This window comes from Ornithodoros turicata, chromosome 3 (genome assembly GCF_037126465.1).
Source record: "Ornithodoros turicata isolate Travis chromosome 3, ASM3712646v1, whole genome shotgun sequence".
Classification (NCBI taxonomy): Eukaryota; Metazoa; Arthropoda; class Arachnida; order Ixodida; family Argasidae; genus Ornithodoros; species Ornithodoros turicata.
In genome coordinates, this window is record NC_088203.1 from 10,762,008 (window position 1) to 10,779,157 (window position 17,150).

A 17,150-nucleotide genomic window follows, 5' to 3' on the forward strand; every position below is an offset into this window, starting at 1 on the left:
CTACAAGGAGACAGCCCCCCCTCCCCCCACCAGACGTCCGGCGAGGGGGCGCAAACATGACGGTCGGACGGCTGGGAGTTCACGGTGTTTGGCGTCCCACAAACCGATGACAGTCGTCTGTAAAGCTCTGCTGCATTGTTAGCCGGTCACAAGTGTGCTCTTTGCAGGGCATATATTAACGCATTCTGTACAAGCCTATCCTTTCAATAGAATAGAATAGAATAGAAATAGAAATAGAAATAGAAAGAAAACAATGGCAACGTAGGTCGCACTGGTTCGACCAGCTGTTCCAGGATGCTTGACGTGTGGTAGCACGGAATGAAAAGATTATATCGGCACGTATGTCCTTGAGGTAGGTCGTGAGTGCACACAGCGCAGGTTGCTGGTGCTGCCTCGGCCAGCTCCCGAGTACCTTCTCAACACTAAATGGTCGGTTGTCAAGTTTCGCGAGGGCGTTCTTCAGTATTCGCAGGCTGTAGAGCCGAAGCGTCGGCAGGGGACCAGCACCGTGCTCCGTGCTCCAATAGAATAGAATGTGTCAAATGTACCATAGATGCTGTATGGTATACGCTTTTCATTCATTCCGTTGTGCCGTGTTTCGTTTCGGGATGCCGTGTGCTTAGGGATTACCCACGGAACGCACAGCCAAAGAAGTTGTGTAGTACGGGTGGGGGAGGGGGGTGGCGCAAATCTCGGAGTGTCCCCCCCCCCCCTATGACCAAAAGTAGACGCCGGCCCAGGTTATAAGGTGGATTCACGCATGAGTCCGCAGGAGAGCGAGATTTGCTGCCATTTTATAGGTCCTCAAGTTTTGACAGTACAGCGCTTACACCCGCATTGCATCCATCGTACATCTGGTTTCAGTACAGTTATTGTAGTATGTGAATATCGTTTGTACCATGTCCAACTAATTTCCATGTTTTCAACGTTAATAGTACTCTACATAGCATACGGCAGCGAATGAAACCCGGAGAGGGACCTACATCATGACGACGATTTCGCCTTTTCGAAGCTCGTCCCTGTAAAGGGAGAAGTTCAGGGACAAGAATGGGGTGTTATTTGGTCCATTCGTTCATGCCACGGAACCCCCCAAAACTCGACGAGACAATATCGAGTTTTAATATATCGTATACGATGTCGCCTTTGCGTACGTAAGGGATATTGGCGGTTCTGCGCAATGCGCAAAGCTCTGTTTATGTATTGCGCGTGCGCAAACCTAACGCTATCTCTTACGTACGCAAAGGCGATAGCGCACGATATACTAAAACTCACTAATACTGTCGCTGAAACTGTTACTATGTGCTGCTCTCTATAGTCCATAACTAGACCTGCCTGTTTTTCGCTGTCCTCTGTGCATAGAAACAAATACTGACTTTTCGAGTGTCGTCACCCGGGTACGTCCGCGCAAAAAAATAAAATAAAAAAAAAGCTGCCCACAACATATGTTGTCGCAGTGTTACGCCATAGCTTTATGACAATGCTCCTCCCTGTCGCACGGCCTCAGTCTCAAGTAGGATCCATGTAGACGCAGTACCTTATCTCGACCATTGTCTCGATCATCTCTGACGACAGTGGGGAGTGTTGTGCACCAATCTAGCGGACCGAAGATAAAGTCACTTGACCAGACTACATCCCCGCCATAAACCGGCACAGGCAAGCAAGAGTTAGAACAACGGACACGCGGAATCAGTAAGGTAAGAGACCGTTTGGGTTATATTTGCTTAGAACGTTACGTGAATGCATGGTTCTCGAAGAGGTTTACTAGTGTAGAAGTTGGTGAAGATGTTGGTTAGGTTAGCTTAAATTGTGAAGAGTGCAATGATGCGCTAGTGGTGCTGGAACGTACATGAACTCTCTTGATGCACAAGTTGCATCGTCTGGAGTTTCAACTCGATATCGTGCTTTCGATGTGCAGGAATTATGCCGACAGTTCGCCAAGTTGTCCTGTTTGTTGCACTCGCTCTGGTGTTTCTGATCCTCGCTGTTGAAGCCAAGAAATGCCCAAGCTTCTGCAAGACGGAATGCAGGTCTCCCATCCTCTGCCCTGCGCAGTGCAAGGACTGCACCATCGATTTCAGCAATATATGTAAGCATTACTCGTTTTTGCGCGGGCTATCACGCGACAATGTTACTGATAAACGACTCATTCACCATCGAGGTAAAAAATATAAGCAAGGGTTGCCTGCGAGCCGCATGCTCCAAGTCCCTGGTATGTGATTATATTGCCATTCTGAATTTAGGTGCTGTTCCCTTGTACTCAGTAGTAAATGAACTGGTTCTGAGAGAAAAAATGAAACAGAAATTCCACATTTGGTGGATGTGAAAAAAGCGACGAGCTGAACATTAAAGGAACACTGACCATGTTGGTAACACGCACCAGGACGCGGGCATCTGCTTCGTCGTAATAAGATCCAAATGACTGCATCACTTGCAGTGCTTCGGAAGCGCTGCACATGGCGATTTTTCCTCTTCTCGCACTTCCGCTTCTCTGGTGTTCTAAATACGTCTTTGGAAGCGGAAATTTGCTTGATAAATTACATGTGACACATTTTACTGCAATATAAATAAGACTGTCAGCACGGGTCACGTCGTCCCTGAAGAACGCGCAGATGTGACTTTTACGCATTCCGTTGTTGTCCGTTTGTAAGGACCACATTGTTTGCCTCTGAGTTGCTTCCAGAAATGTGGGCTTATCATGATGCACTCGTGATTAGAAAAGCATGTATACTATCTTCTCTCTGTACCACATGCCGTGGGAGACACGATGGGCGCCATGAGAATCAGGGAGTTCGATAAACGTACCAACTGTATACCAGAGAGATTGCATTGAGAGAGATTGCAACCGGTTTTCTTTTATCGTTTTCGGGTTGGGGGAGTTCGGGTTAGACAGTACTGATATAGTCGAGTGCCGGAGCAGTAAAAAAAAATCACTGCCCATCGAAGCTAAATTTCGAGTCGGTTGGCATCGAGCTGAGTATGCAAGACGCAGGGACGCAGACGGATGCTGTGTCTGTCTGTGTCCCTGTTGCGTTCATGCATTATGTTATACGCGCTTTTGACTGCGTTCAGTACAGAAAGAACGAATTCTTGTGACACTTAAGGACAAGCTGAGAACAGATTACAGACAACACTGGCTCACAATATTTGAAAATTAGTCCAGCTGTGGAACTATCAGTGCAGTGTGTGGGTTGTAACAGAACATCCCAGTGAGACGTTTTCACGACTTGTAGTATGCACGCTTAAAAATAAACTTCACCGCATAGCACTCTCCTACCTAGCCAACCTTCACCTCTAATGATATCGTTTTCTGCCCTGATTTGTTGAAAATGGGAGGCATACGCCCTTTTTGTGACACTTATGCTGTTCAAAAAGAGACGTCGCCTCCCGTTTTCAACAAATCAGGGTAGGTAACGATATCATTCGAGATTATGTTTGGCTAGGGGCGTGGTATGCAGTGAAGTTCATTTTTAAGGGTGTGTGACATGGCACAAACGGTGCACTCTTAAAAATGGACTTCACCGCATAGCACGCTCCTAGCCAGCCATCATCTCGAATGATATCGTTATCAGCGCTCATTTGTTGAAAACGGGGGGCGTACGCGTTTTTTGTGACACTTATGCTGTTCATAATTGTCACAAAAAAGGCGTACGCCCCCCGTTTTCAACAAATCAGGGCTGATAACGATATCATTCGAGATGATGGTTGGCTAGGAGCGTGCTATGCGGTGAAGTTCATTTTTAAGAGTGCACCGTTCATACGTGAGGCCGACAACGGCAAGCCCTTTCAACATCACCACCACCACCACCACCACCATCATTTTTAAGAGTGTGGGTAGTGTTCAGTGCAAGCCCCTCCAAAGCTTGCATTTTTGCAAGGTTCGGATGAGGAACTCTACGCCAGCAGCATAAGAGCGGAGGACAAATTGCGTAAACTGAAGGACCGAGACGTTGCTCTTCTGTTTGCAAAGTAGCAATATCTATCTTTCTTTTGTCATTTGAGTATTTCAGTTTCAGCGAGAAAATCCAAACCTGACCATATTTCATGTTGTCACTTATTATTCCTGAGATCGTCATATTATTGTGGAAATTTCTGGTTCCGATCCTGTTCCGCATAAAGAAGCACGTGTCAACGATAAGGGTACAATCGGAAACAATCATGGCCCGTTCACGGTCAACCCGGGCCATTGTCTGCGTGCCCCAGAGATAGATAACCGGACTTGGCAAGCAATACAGCCCAGCAGACTGACATCTACCGAACAGCCAGACTGATTTAATGCAATTACGAAAAAGAGCAGGTACCGCTCTCATTGTATTTGGGCTGCACAGCGCACACGGGCTTTCGTAACTCTATTGTTACTGGGTTATTTGGTATTCAGATGTCCAAACGGTCTGTATAGTAATAGACTTCTACCCGAGAAACGTCATCATGACGTTGGTAGGCAGACTGAAACAGAAACAAATCTGAACCATAAAACCCGTCCGGAATTTTTTTTTTCTTTTCGATAAGCAGCTGGCTCCACTATATACCTTAAAGACAATATTCCAAATAGTCTTGGAAGGTAACTGGTTACAGTATATACGTAGTTACATTTCTGCAAACGTAACTTGTCACTATAACGAGTTATCGCTTTTGCTTAAAGTAACTGAAGAATGTAACTGTATAACTATGAGTTATTCGGGTATGCAACGTCTTCCAAGCGTCAGTTCTCTATAGCATCGTTCTGTCGAATCCCCGGAATTTTCTCATCTCATACGCAGTCCAGGATTACCTTAGGTACACTAACATCCAGTGTGCTGCCACGGTCCATGAGAAATCATTTCTTTATAACACGGCATCGACAGTACGAGTGTTAAAACATTTTTTATAAGAGGTACATTTCTTCGCCTTCTTTTCTTCTTCAAAATGTAACTGTAAAGTAACTAGGTTACTTAATGTAGTAGCAGTAAAGTAACTAAGATACTTTAACGTAGTAACTGTAGCTGTAACTCGTCACATTGAAAAAAAGAGTAAATCTAACCCAGTTATTATTTGTGCGAACTGAATGTAACCGCAAATTTAATTTACTTTTTTAATAACTTACTCATGACTGAAATTAGCTTCGCCTCGGTAATTTTTTTCTCCCATAGTCATAATTCTGTGGTATACGGAAGACCAGCTTTGTCATCTAGTCCTAAAAAAAAGTAACTAAGTAGCGGCAGTTAGCCTTTGAAACGTAACTATAGGTACAGCTACAGTTACCACGTTAAAGTATCTTAGTTGTTTTACAGTTACATTTTAAGAAAACAAAAATGGCGAAGAAATGTACCTCTAAAAATTGTTTTAGCGCTTGTACTGAAGAAGCATAGATATACCGTGTTATTAAATAAGGATTTATAATCTAACTCAAAACAAACTCAAACAAGGATTTCCCACTGTCCTAACATCGCGGTGGGTGTTAGTCTAAGACCATCCTTGCACTGCGTAGGAGATAAGAAAATTCGTGGAGTTCGGCAAATACTGACGCAGGACAAATTCGACAGGGCTACTGACGCGTGAAAAACATCGCAATACCTGAACAACATAGTTACAGCTTACAGTTACTTTTCGACAAAAGTGGGAACGAGTTACAGCTATACAAGTTACTTTTGCAGAAAAGTAACTAGATACTTTAACTACATAGTTACGGAGAAAAAAGTAACTACTTACAGTTACAACTTGGTTGCAACTTAGTTGCCACCCAAGACTAGTTTATTTTATCATCGAACATTTTCATTTCAGAATAAAACAAATTCGAGCAGAATGATGATGATGATGATGTAGAAACGAGCGTATCCCACACGGGAAGTGTAAGTAACTATCATAGACAAAAGAAAAACGCTTGCTTGTTTAGTAGTTCGCTGCTTCTCGACTGGAAACGCTTTGTAGTCTGTGTAGCTTCGCTGCTGCCCTACGAATATGCAATATCCTCATATCATAACAGGTGTATTCCCTTACTTTCCTTTCAGACACGGACAATGTCCAAGGACATCATTCGCTGAGAGCTCAAAAGAACCACGTGTGGAGAACGCATTTTTCGCATCACAGATCATCCCTGGCTGCAATAAATTGTTTCAGTTTATAACATTCACCGCAAGCGATTGAATGCTGTCAAGTCTCTGTATCTTGTAAAGTCTCCAGCATCTAGTCATCGACAAGGCACACTCGAACGTCACTCTCACGTAACGCTTCACCAATGGATCTAGTCGGTTGGCAATCCAAGGATGGCTGCTGCGACTAGTCAAGTCAAGCCGAGATCTCCGCTGTGGTTCTTCTGGTCTTCCGGTCTTCGCTGATCTGAGGCGAAGACGCTCGTGCAAGACTGAATTAGGGGAGATCGTGTTCTCGATCTGCAGAAACAGAAGCATAATACTCACGCGTTCGTTACTATATGTGGGAGATAATAAACATGCAACCCCCGAAATGACGGTAACGGTAGTGGTTATAAGTTATGCTCTTAGAGGTGTTCTCTGTAGTGGTTTTGTTCTTTCATTTCGCTAGAAGAGACAGATGGTCGTTCCCTCGACTTTACGGCTGTGAAAGTGGGTACGAAAAAGAAAAAAAAAATACTGGGGCTAAAGGGGCCAAACTTCAGGACAGAAACAACGAAGTTTTGCCCCACATCTCTTCCACGCAGGGAAGGATTTGGGGTCTCTAGCTTTGGATAAGGAGTTTGTGACTTCCATGACCTACAGCAGCCCTTAGGTGCCTTCAGATGCCAAACTGTTGACCATCAAGGATTGTCCATCATCTTAGCATGCGCTCTTCAATGGAGCGAGCTGCGCTCAGTGGCTTTATTTCACACATGGCCTCCATCTCCACACATGTCCAACGTGGCTTCAGTTGTGCATGATTTCCTTTTTCTAGTGACAATGGCAAAGTTGTCTGAGAGCGGACGTCTTCTACTGCTCGCCTACCCAATATAACCGAGTGGGCCTCATGCAACTTCAGATGCAGTTAATTGAATTCCTAAGCATCAGAGTGCCTGTGGTCAAACTTGTACGAAAGACTCTGCCCGAGTTGCTCTATCTTAAATATTTGTGGAAGTAGCTTTGTATCTTACAAATACAAATAATTTTAATAGTCAGTATTTAGTATATATACTACTACGTACTTACTATGTAGTACGTACTTAAATACATTTTGGAAGTAACTCAGACTCATTAAGTTACTTCTAAGATACTTCATTCCACTTTTTTCTCTCTCTCTCTTTTCGGGATACAAGGTCGAGAGCATAGGATGAACTTTGGTCGGGCTCCTATGAAAAGCTGGCGAGAGATTTTGCGGGCCCCATGGATGATTCCGGACGGTCCTGCACGGGCACCCTCCTCACGTCTCCTGGTGCTAGCAACCGTCGGGCCTAGGGTCGGACGGGGGCCTGAGGAGGCACGGGCACCGGGTCTCCATCTCCGACCGCGCGATTCTCGCCGGCCCTGCGCTCAGTGGTTTATCCAGACCCTCCCTACACCCCTTAAATGTTCAGTGACACTCCCCGAACTTTTTCAGCGGTATACCCCCTACAGGGGGTGCCCTTGCGATTTCAGCTTTAGAGACATGTCGGTAATGATATGTTAAGGTATAATGACGCAACTATAATAATGACCCCCCCCCCATCAATTTTTTCTAACACCCGTCCGTGCTTGGGATTCGGGATAAACCACTGTCAGCGCTTATGCCACAAACATGTGCATACATTTCATTTGAGATATTCCATGATGCCCTCGTCCTTCGGCGGTGTGCGCCTATCAAGGTATGTTGGTTAAAGGTGGTGTCCGCGAGGAATCCGAAATTAAACTTAGTGTGACATTCCCTTGGAGATGCCTTTGAAGAAGAAAACCCAAGAAACCGTTTCGCAAAATTCGTTCATGTTTTGACACCCTGCTGTCCGCAATGCTGGCGGCTCGGAAGTTTTTCCCTCAACTTAACGAAATAACAACTGTGCATCTAGCCACAATGTACCGCTAAAGTTATTAGCCAAGACAAGCCAAACCAAGCCTCTAATTTTGGCTAGCCAGTGGTGATACCGAAAGCGAAGTGTGCTGTTATCAAAGTTCTCTTTTTAGAGACGACGTTTCAGAATCGACATGCGTTTTCCGCTGTGAAAGTAATGCACACTCATCGCGTATGCTAAGGAAGTATCGGCGTGGCATTCTTTTCGCAAGATATCGATTCATAATGACAAGTTTAGGACTCCTGCTTTTGTTAGCCTGCATTGTTTCTGCTGAAGAGACCATTGAAGAAGAAAAATACGGGGTAAAATACGCCGATGAATGCGAAGGTACGTATTTCTTTGCATCGTACACAAACGTAATTGTGTACAGTGCTATTTTGAAGACTTACACAGCACGAGCGATTCCCCACAAACAGCCAAATGAGAAACAAAATTCTCGTGAAATTTCCCGTGATGTAGTGAGCCGTGTTGAACGTACACGTACATTGTCCTATGTACATTATTATACGTGAACGTATATTATCTCTCCTCTAGAATCACGTAAAGTGAGTAAGGCGAAATAATTTTCTACAAGGTACAAATTGAATGTTCAACCAAAATAACTACTGTTTGTTTGATGTTTTCGTTGCAGTATGCAAGTACTTAACTGTAGAACTGCTGGAGATGTTAAAGGAGACTGGTAAAACGCACGATGTCATTGAGACTGGCTACTCGTTGGACAGCAAGGACAGGAAGGTGAAGAAATATGCCGTCTCGTAAGTGTGATTGAGGCGTAGAAAGCCACCTGTTGTCTCCAAAGCGTGCATTGTTGTGCACGATGTAATCGTTGGTCACTTGTTATTCGTCCAGGGAGCTGCGGTTGTTAGAATCGTTGGAAGGCATCTGTGATCGTCTGCTCGAATATAACATCCACAAGGAGCGCAAGGACAGTACACGCTTTGCAAAAGGCACCAGTACCACGTTCAAAGTTCTCAATGAGCTTGTGTGAGTGTATTTTGGGAATGCTAGGTTCCATTCTACATTTGGATTGGTCACATATTTCAGTCTCTGCTGTGCAAATTGTCAATTCCGTATTATTTTGTGCGGGTGACTCGAGCCTGTAATTGCTACCAACTCTAGTGACTAGCCGTGTTTTACGGTGCTTGCTAAATTGCAAAAATAATATCCCCGCCATTTGCCTCCTTACGTACATTGTTGCACTTTCGGATAAGCGCAGCTCGACCAAGTGCAGTAAAAAAAATTGCAGTATCAGTATGTTACTTTTTAGGTGTATATTATCCTGTACATACAGGGTGTCCCAAAAAACGTGTCATTGAATTATAATAAAAAAACTACGCCACCTAGAATCACGCGGTCAACAGCATTTGTTCTTATTAGGTTTTTGCCACCTCCTAATGCGAATGTCATGTACTCCAAGTTTAATTATGTAAATATTTGCGAACTGAACTCGGAAATTTGCCAAGTAAAGGTCACTTTTTTACCCCACCAATATGAAGAGCGTGCCGAGTTCACTCAAATTCATGATAATTCGCAGTGATATTCATGAGCTATCCCATCGGAAAAAATAGCTGAATATCATGCTTTTCGAAGCACCGAACCATAGCGCGCGATGACTTTTTGAGCGCAATCGCTCTCAATGCGACGAAAGGAGGTTCCGAAGTCAGCCCACAAAGTGATAGTAGAAAAAGTAACAGTTCCTAAAATTGGGAGAGGGAAAGCATTATCTCAGCGAAAGTCGGACGTGATAAGCCGTTCCTGTTTTATCTCTTTCTGCGATGTCGGGGAGGGCTGGGTTTCCAACCTCCTTTCGTCAGAATGACAAAGATTGCACTGAAAAATTCATCGTGCGCTATTCTGTGCGACCTCCGTAGAGCATGATGTTCAGCTATTTTTTCCGATGGGATAGCTCCTGAATATCCCTGTCAATTATCGTTAATTTGACTAAATTAGACACGCTCTTCACATTGGTGGGGTAAAAAAGTGACCTTTACTAGGCAAATTTCCGACTTAAGCTCGCAAAAATTTACTTAATTAAACTTACGTTACACGACAGTCACATGAGGAGGTGGCAAAAACCCAGTAAGAACAAATGCCATTGACCGCATGACTCTAGGTGGTGTGGTTTTTTTATTATAATTCAATGACACGTTTTCTGGGACACCCTGTATATCGTTACTATGTTGTCAAAATGCAGTAGTCCCAATGGCAGCTCCATTAAAAAGTGTGCGTACAAAATGGGTCCTAAATTGCAGATTGTACTCTAAAACTAGCTGCTCTATTTCAGTGCAAAAGGAGTGAAGGTCGACCTGGGAATTCCCCAAGAGCTGTGGGACAAACCTTCTGCTGAGGTGACTAACCTCAAGACACAAGTGAGCATAATAGGGCCTTCGTATATCTTTAGATATGGTTGGCTGTCTCATACAGTTTAACTCAGGGCACCTTATTTTTCTATAGAATACTGGTGCGTATATTTTAATGTGATAGAGCAGTTTCATTCACACTTTTGCTACACGAGAGGCTCTTCCCCAATGCTTCTAGCAATTTACAAATCATAAAGGGGTTCTGAATAGAATCCTGAATATGCAGGATGGTCCACCAACCACAATAGAAATTCATAGTAAATAACGTAGGCAACTGCGAGTCATGCGGTGAAGGGATTTTTTTCTGCCAGGAACATTTGCCACATATTGGAGCCATTTTTATTTCATTTCAATAGGTGGAAAATTTAATTTCTTGAATCAAACACCCGAAATTTCCCTTGTCTACCTAACATTTTCTTTGCGGAAATGGGTTACTCGTGATCATTTTGGTCATTTTACTCAGTATAGCGCCTGTAATGCAACGACAATTACTGAAATAAATTGGCCAAAAATCTGCAGAAATGAGTCCTTGGTTCAGTCTCATTTTTTTGTCAGCTCCGAAAATAAGTTTCCGAACCGCCCTGGCTGTATGAGACCGTCCCTTTAAGAAGACGTGAAATTTTTTATATAATATCTTTTGTTTCAGTGCGAGTCACTTCTGGAGAAGCACGAGTCTGACATTGAGAATTGGTACTTCCACCATCAAGATAAACCTCTTGGCCAATACCTCTGTGTCGAGAGGGCTTTGAAGAAAGGCGACGACGGTAAACATTTTCACTTTTCATACCCTCTGCAATTAAACAAACTAGGGGGAGTATATCAGCTGTGTGATGTCGTTGTATGCTGCAAGTCAGTGCTGTTTGAAATCCTGGATTTAATATCGATCCAGATTCAGATCTGTATGAAATGCATATGGGTTTCGGTTGTATTTGTGCAGCAAATATGAACAAACTCCACGCATGTCAATATTAAGGTCATAGTAGGTGAGCTGTTCCCCAACACACTACATATTAGAACAAACCTTGACAGCTTCAGCATTTTTGTTTCCGTTTTTAGTATATCATGCTGCACCACGAATAAAATTCCTGTTAAGTTTTTCATTTCTGTGTTGGCCAATTATGCAGTTGTTGACTGTGGATGCCTTTTACGCTGAGATATTTGTAATGGTGGCAAAATTTTGAGTCATGTTTATGCTTTAAAGCCATTCCCAAACATTTCAGTTGAGGTGTTTCAGGGAGCCAGTTTTCCGGATTTGGCAACGTATTTGACAGATCCAAATCTAAACACAGTTTGTCCTGACACCAACAATAGAAATCTGGATTCAAAATTTCATTTGCAAAGACAAATCAAAATGTGGACATGATTTGGATTGGATTTTTGTCATCTATAAAATGGTCATCTGATTCAAATCAGATTTGTATCATCAAATCTGCATCACTGCTGCCAGATAAGTCTCTTCCAAACTGAGATGATCGTCGCTTCTATCCACATTCGAGACCATCACAACAACTCTCAATAATTTTCTACCCACCGCAGGATACAACAATGTTCGAGAAGAGCAAATAGCGTGTCGAAATGTCGGATCCAGTGTTAAGGGGGCACTAAAGTGTGAAAATTTCTCGTCACAGAATGAAAGACGTCATTACACGACAGAAAGAATTCATCTGTGGCATTGTTCCTGATCTATGAGTGAAAGAAATCGCAATTTCCATACGAATCTGAGACCTCTCCGCATTGTCCCGGTTTTTTGAGTGGGAGTTGCGATTCCTTTCGCTCATGAATAATGGACGACTCAACACATGAATCCTGTTCTTTTTGTGTAGGTGTCAAAGTACCATCTTCCATTCCACAAAGAGATTTTTTTTTTTACTTTAGTGCCCCGTTTAACTTTGTTAGGGTATTGGGTTTGAATTGGGAGGGATGCCTTATTCTATGGCTTCGGTGTAACCAGAAAGTCAGTAATTTTCCTCCACTCCCATTTTCAGGATGTCTGGATCACTACATACCTGAAGGGGAGGAACCAGAGAATGTGGAACATCTCGGAAGCCCCAAGGAAGAGCTGTGACGATGAGCTGTTGAAGCCAGCAGAGTGCATGTTTTCTCATCATTCATCAACATCATCATTCTCATTGTCGTGACATCTGCTTCATTCCAATGTTAGCTCATCGCTGCTTCAGTCACCCATATCATTTACATCACAGAGATTTTACAAGCGCAGGAAAGAAACATGGTTCCCACTCGTCCTTGAAACCCTCGAATAACACGGAATTTGAAAATGCCATTTTCAGGGTCTGGAAAACCCTGGAATTTTCCCACAGCCCTTGAAAACAGTGGTTTATCCAGAATCCCAAGCATGGAGGGGTGTTAGAAAAAATTGGGGGGGATGTCATTACTATAGTTACGTCATTACGGCTTAACATATCATTACCGACATGGCTCTCAAGCTGAACTTGCAAGGGCACCCCCTGTAGGAGGTACACAGGTGAAAAAGTTAGGGGGGTGTCACTGAACATTTGGGGGGGTGTAGGTGGGGGGGGGGTCTGGATGAGCTTGAAAACCCTTGATTTTGCATCTTTTTCTTATTCTCGTAGAGCTGCGACTGCCACTTTTCAGAGTCACGAGTCACCACGAGTCAGAACTATGGCCTCAAAACCGCAGGTGTTAGCACTCATTGCAATAGGAATCAGCAGCAAAAACCAGAAGTACATGAAATAAATGGCGCCGTGCATTGCATTCATCGACCGTCCCTTCTATCTTTAATGTTCAAAGTCATCAGTCATGTTTGTGAATGGATCACTATTGTGAAGTCCCCATGTATTTGCTCGTCTGATAATGGTAGCTTATAAATATTTTAGTGAAATGTTGAAGCCTTGGTCACAAACTGTGTTTTACATTCCAAGCAAAATGTCGGCTGAGCTTTTAAAGGTCCTCGAGAGACCCTTGGATTTTTGTTCTAAAATTCAGTGGGAACCATGAGAAATAAAGTGATAATTAAGATTGTTTTGCAAAACTTCTCCATGGTATGCTTCTTATGGGAAAGATGACCCATCCAGAATTGAGCTCGGGATGAAATTGGGACGTCAATTTTGCAGGTTGCAAGTTTGGAAGTTGCTGTTCTGTCATCATTAAATCCGTCATCACCAAGTTACTATTACAGCTGTAAGTTATGAGCGTAGTAAGAGAGTTACTTTAGGGTTCTCACATCTAGATTTCACGCAGTTTGGAAGTTCTAGTGTTACGTTTGTGTCTGAATGAAAGTGTAATTCAGGCATAAAATGTTCAGAAACAGGGAAGGCAAAAGTTGATGCAGTGATAGCGCACATTGACAATGTTCTGATACTCATAGTTTTATAGTTTTATTAGCTTGTCCATAAACAGTGCGATGGCCTTCTACTTGACTTACAGGGGGGGATGATCACAGAGAACCATGTGAATGTGCAAATTTAACTTCACGATAACTGCAAAGCGTCTAACGAAACTACTATCAAGTTTAGCGGCTTCTTTCGAAAATTCGTGGAAGCACGCAATGTTGACTGATGCCATTCGTATTTTGCATACTGAGTCTTTGCTCAAGGTTGATTTAAAATGCCCAACAAAATAAATATAATTTTTAGTTCGTAGATTTAAAACATATCCCGTTGTGTTTAGAGTCACTAAATAAGCTTCGCTTCAGAGTACCGACACTGCGATCCAAGCATGGATCCAAGGGTGAGCAGAAGCGCCATCTTGTTTCCGCACCACACCGGAACCATCCCCAGTTGAGAATCAAAGACAGCTAACATAATGCTCGCTGTGGGGTAGAGAAGCGTGTTTGATTGTTGTGCGATAATCCATGTATTGTCCACTAGAACGTCCCGAGGATGTCAGGGTGAACTCAAGGCCGTCAGCGTTGATGAGCTGCTTCCAAGAGAAAGGAACATTCACCAGCGCACGACAGATGGCGTCGTCCGCTAAAATGCGCCTGAAGTGCGCGTGACTACCGTGGGGCGCAAACAAGATGGCGCATGCTCGCTCTCTTGGAACTCAGTGTCGATACTCTGAAGCGAAGCTTATTTAGTGACTCTAGTGTTAGCAATAGAAAGGTAGCGATGTCAAACACGACCCCTCCCGCACTAAAATTTGTTCTGAAGGATGGTGAAAATGATAATTCATGCCTTCATGTCGCGAGGCAACTGGGGGTACGAGGACTAAATTCCATGGTACAAGGATCAAAAGTTGGTGATACGTAGATTAAATTCCACGGTATGCGGATTAAATGTGGCGGCACGAGGATTACATACAACAGGAAAAACTGGTTATAAGCATGCACAGCTAAACCTGTAGCGTTCAGTATTGGAAGCCTCCGTGCCCTTGTTTCTTTCTTTTATCTTAGCAGCTCACACGACGTTTATACACATGCACGAGCTGTCCTGCCGTAGGCCACTCGTCACGTGGAGGGGAGTAGCATACGACACGACCTCTTCTCATTCTGAGATGCGCTCTTTCCACGAGGAAAGTGATTTTCCAAAGGTGTGCAGAACAGAGCCCTCGCGCTTGCTCTGTAGGTCACCTGCGTTCATTGTTTTTTTCCCAGGAACTCATTTTATTCGTTGGAGAACACTCCGCACCGAAAAACGAAAATACGAAATTGAGGGGCCCCTCAGCACTTCCTTACAGCCCAATGACACCTCAAGTGGAGGACCGGTTCCTCCCTCTGCTGACTGATGATCATCGGGGTCGAGCTGGCGCATGAATTCCTTCGTGTTTTCCTCGAGTATTACACAGTTAGTGCAGGTGCTGCCTTAAAGCCCAATGACGACACAAGTGCAGGAGCGGTTCCTTCCTCTCTTGACTGCAGTCGAGGCGAGGTGTCGAGTAGAGGGCCGTTTAAGAATACCCTCCTATTGCTGTGCAGGTGGGGCCGTGTCAATATGCTGTCAGGGACGTATTCTAAAACGATCACCGGGGTCGAGCTGCTCCTCGAAACACCCCAAGGGCTCAGGAATTCCTTCGCGCTTTCCTCGAGTATTACACAGTTATTGCAGGTGCTTCCTTAAAGCCCAATGACGCCTCAAGTGGAGGAGCGGTTCCGTCCTCTATTGACTGCAGTCGAGGCGAGGTGTCGAGTAGAGGGCCGTTTAAGAATACCCTCCTATTGCTGTGCAGGTGGGGCCGTGTCAATATGCTGTCAGGGACGTATTCTAAAACGATCACCGGGGTCGAGCTGCTCCTCGAAACACCCCAAGGGCTCAGGAATTCCTTCGCGCTTTCCTCGAGTATTACACAGTTATTGCAGGTGCTTCCTTAAAGCCCAATGACGACACAAGTGGAGGAGCGGTTCCGTCCTCTATTGACTGCAGTCGAGGCGAGGTGTCGAGTAGAGGGCCGTTTAAGAATACCCTCCTATTGCTGTGCAGGTGGGGCCGTGTCAATATGCTGTCAGGGACGTATTCTAAAACGATCACCGGGGTCGAGCTGCTCCTCGAAACACCCCAAGGGCTCAGGAATTCCTTCGCGCTTTCCTCGAGTATTACACAGTTATTGCAGGTGCTTCCTTAAAGCCCAATGACGCCTCAAGTGGAGGAGCGGTTCCGTCCTCTATTGACTGCAGTCGAGGCGAGGTGTCGAGTAGAGGGCCGTTTAAGAATACCCTCCTATTGCTGTGCAGGTGGGGCCGTGTCAATATGCTGTCAGGGACGTATTCTAAAACGATCACCGGGGTCGAGCTGCTCCTCGAAACACCCCAAGGGCTCAGGAATTCCTTCGCGCTTTCCTCGAGTATTACACAGTTATTGCAGGTGCTTCCTTAAAGCCCAATGACGCCTCAAGTGGAGGAGCGGTTCCGTCCTCTATTGACTGCAGTCGAGGCGAGGTGTCGAGTAGAGGGCCGTTTAAGAATACCCTCCTATTGCTGTGCAGGTGGGGCCGTGTCAATATGCTGTCAGGGACGTATTCTAAAACGATCATCGGGGTCGAGCTGCTCCTCGAAACACCTCAAGGGCTCAGGAATTCCTTCGCGCTTTCCTCGAGTATTACACAGTTATTGCAGGTGCTTCCTTAAAGCCCATTGACGACACAAGTGCAGGAGCGGTTCCTTCCTCTCTTGACTGCAGTCGAGGCGAGGTGTCGAGTAGAGGGCCGTTTAAGAATACCCTCCTATTGCTGTGCAGGTGGGGCCGTGTCAATATGCTGTCAGGGACGTATTCTAAAACGATCATCGGGGTCGAGCTGCTCCTCGAAACACCTCAAGGGCTCAGGAATTCCTTCGCGCTTTCCTCGAGTATTATACAGTTATTGCAGGTGCTTCCTTAAAGCCCAATGACGCCTCAAGTGGAGGAGCGGTTCCTTCCTCTATTGACTGCAGTCGAGGCGAGGTGTCGAGTAGAGGGCCGTTTAAGAATACCCTCCTATTGCTGTGCAGGTGGGGCCGTGTCAATATGCTGTCAGGGACGTATTCTAAAACGATCATCGGGGTCGAGCTGCTCCTCGAAACACCTCAAGGGCTCAGGAATTCCTTCGCGCTTTCCTCGAGTATTACACAGTTATTGCAGGTGCTTCCTTAAAGCCCAATGACGCCTCAAGTGAAGGAGCGCTTCCTTCCTCTATTGACTGCAGTCGAGGCGATGTATCGAGTAGAGGGTAGTCTACGAATACCGCCCTATGACTCTGCAGGTGGGGCGATGTCAATATGCTGTCAGGGCCGCATTGTAAAGTGACCCTAGACTCGAGCTCCTCCTCGAGAAGGCGTCTGTCGTCGTCGTTTCTTCTCTGTGTTTTCGTCCTAGATAGTGTGCTGCATCTATCATGAAAGACTTACACCAAATACCACGTTTTCCTTTTCCTTT

General features: G+C 44.8%; 1 protein-coding gene and 1 long non-coding RNA gene across 2 annotated transcripts; both read left to right on the plus strand.

The window, feature by feature from the left end:
- The first annotated feature begins 1,557 nt into the window (after positions 1 to 1,557).
- Positions 1,558 to 6,106, plus strand: LOC135388052 (uncharacterized). Its single transcript, XR_010421279.1, has 4 exons — positions 1,558 to 1,694; positions 1,916 to 2,086; positions 5,758 to 5,825; positions 5,985 to 6,106. It is a non-coding gene; the product is annotated as an uncharacterized LOC135388052 (long non-coding RNA).
- Positions 6,107 to 8,021: 1,915 nt separating this feature from the next.
- LOC135389896 (protein canopy 4-like) lies at positions 8,022 to 12,649 on the plus strand. The gene is made up of 6 exons (XM_064619948.1): positions 8,022 to 8,293; positions 8,598 to 8,721; positions 8,816 to 8,950; positions 10,251 to 10,335; positions 10,973 to 11,090; positions 12,312 to 12,649. The coding sequence occupies exons 1-6, from the start codon at positions 8,140 to 8,142 to the stop codon at positions 12,389 to 12,391; spliced, it is 696 nt and encodes a 231-aa protein (XP_064476018.1). The 5' UTR covers positions 8,022 to 8,139; the 3' UTR covers positions 12,392 to 12,649.
- The last annotated feature ends 4,501 nt before the right edge of the window (positions 12,650 to 17,150 follow it).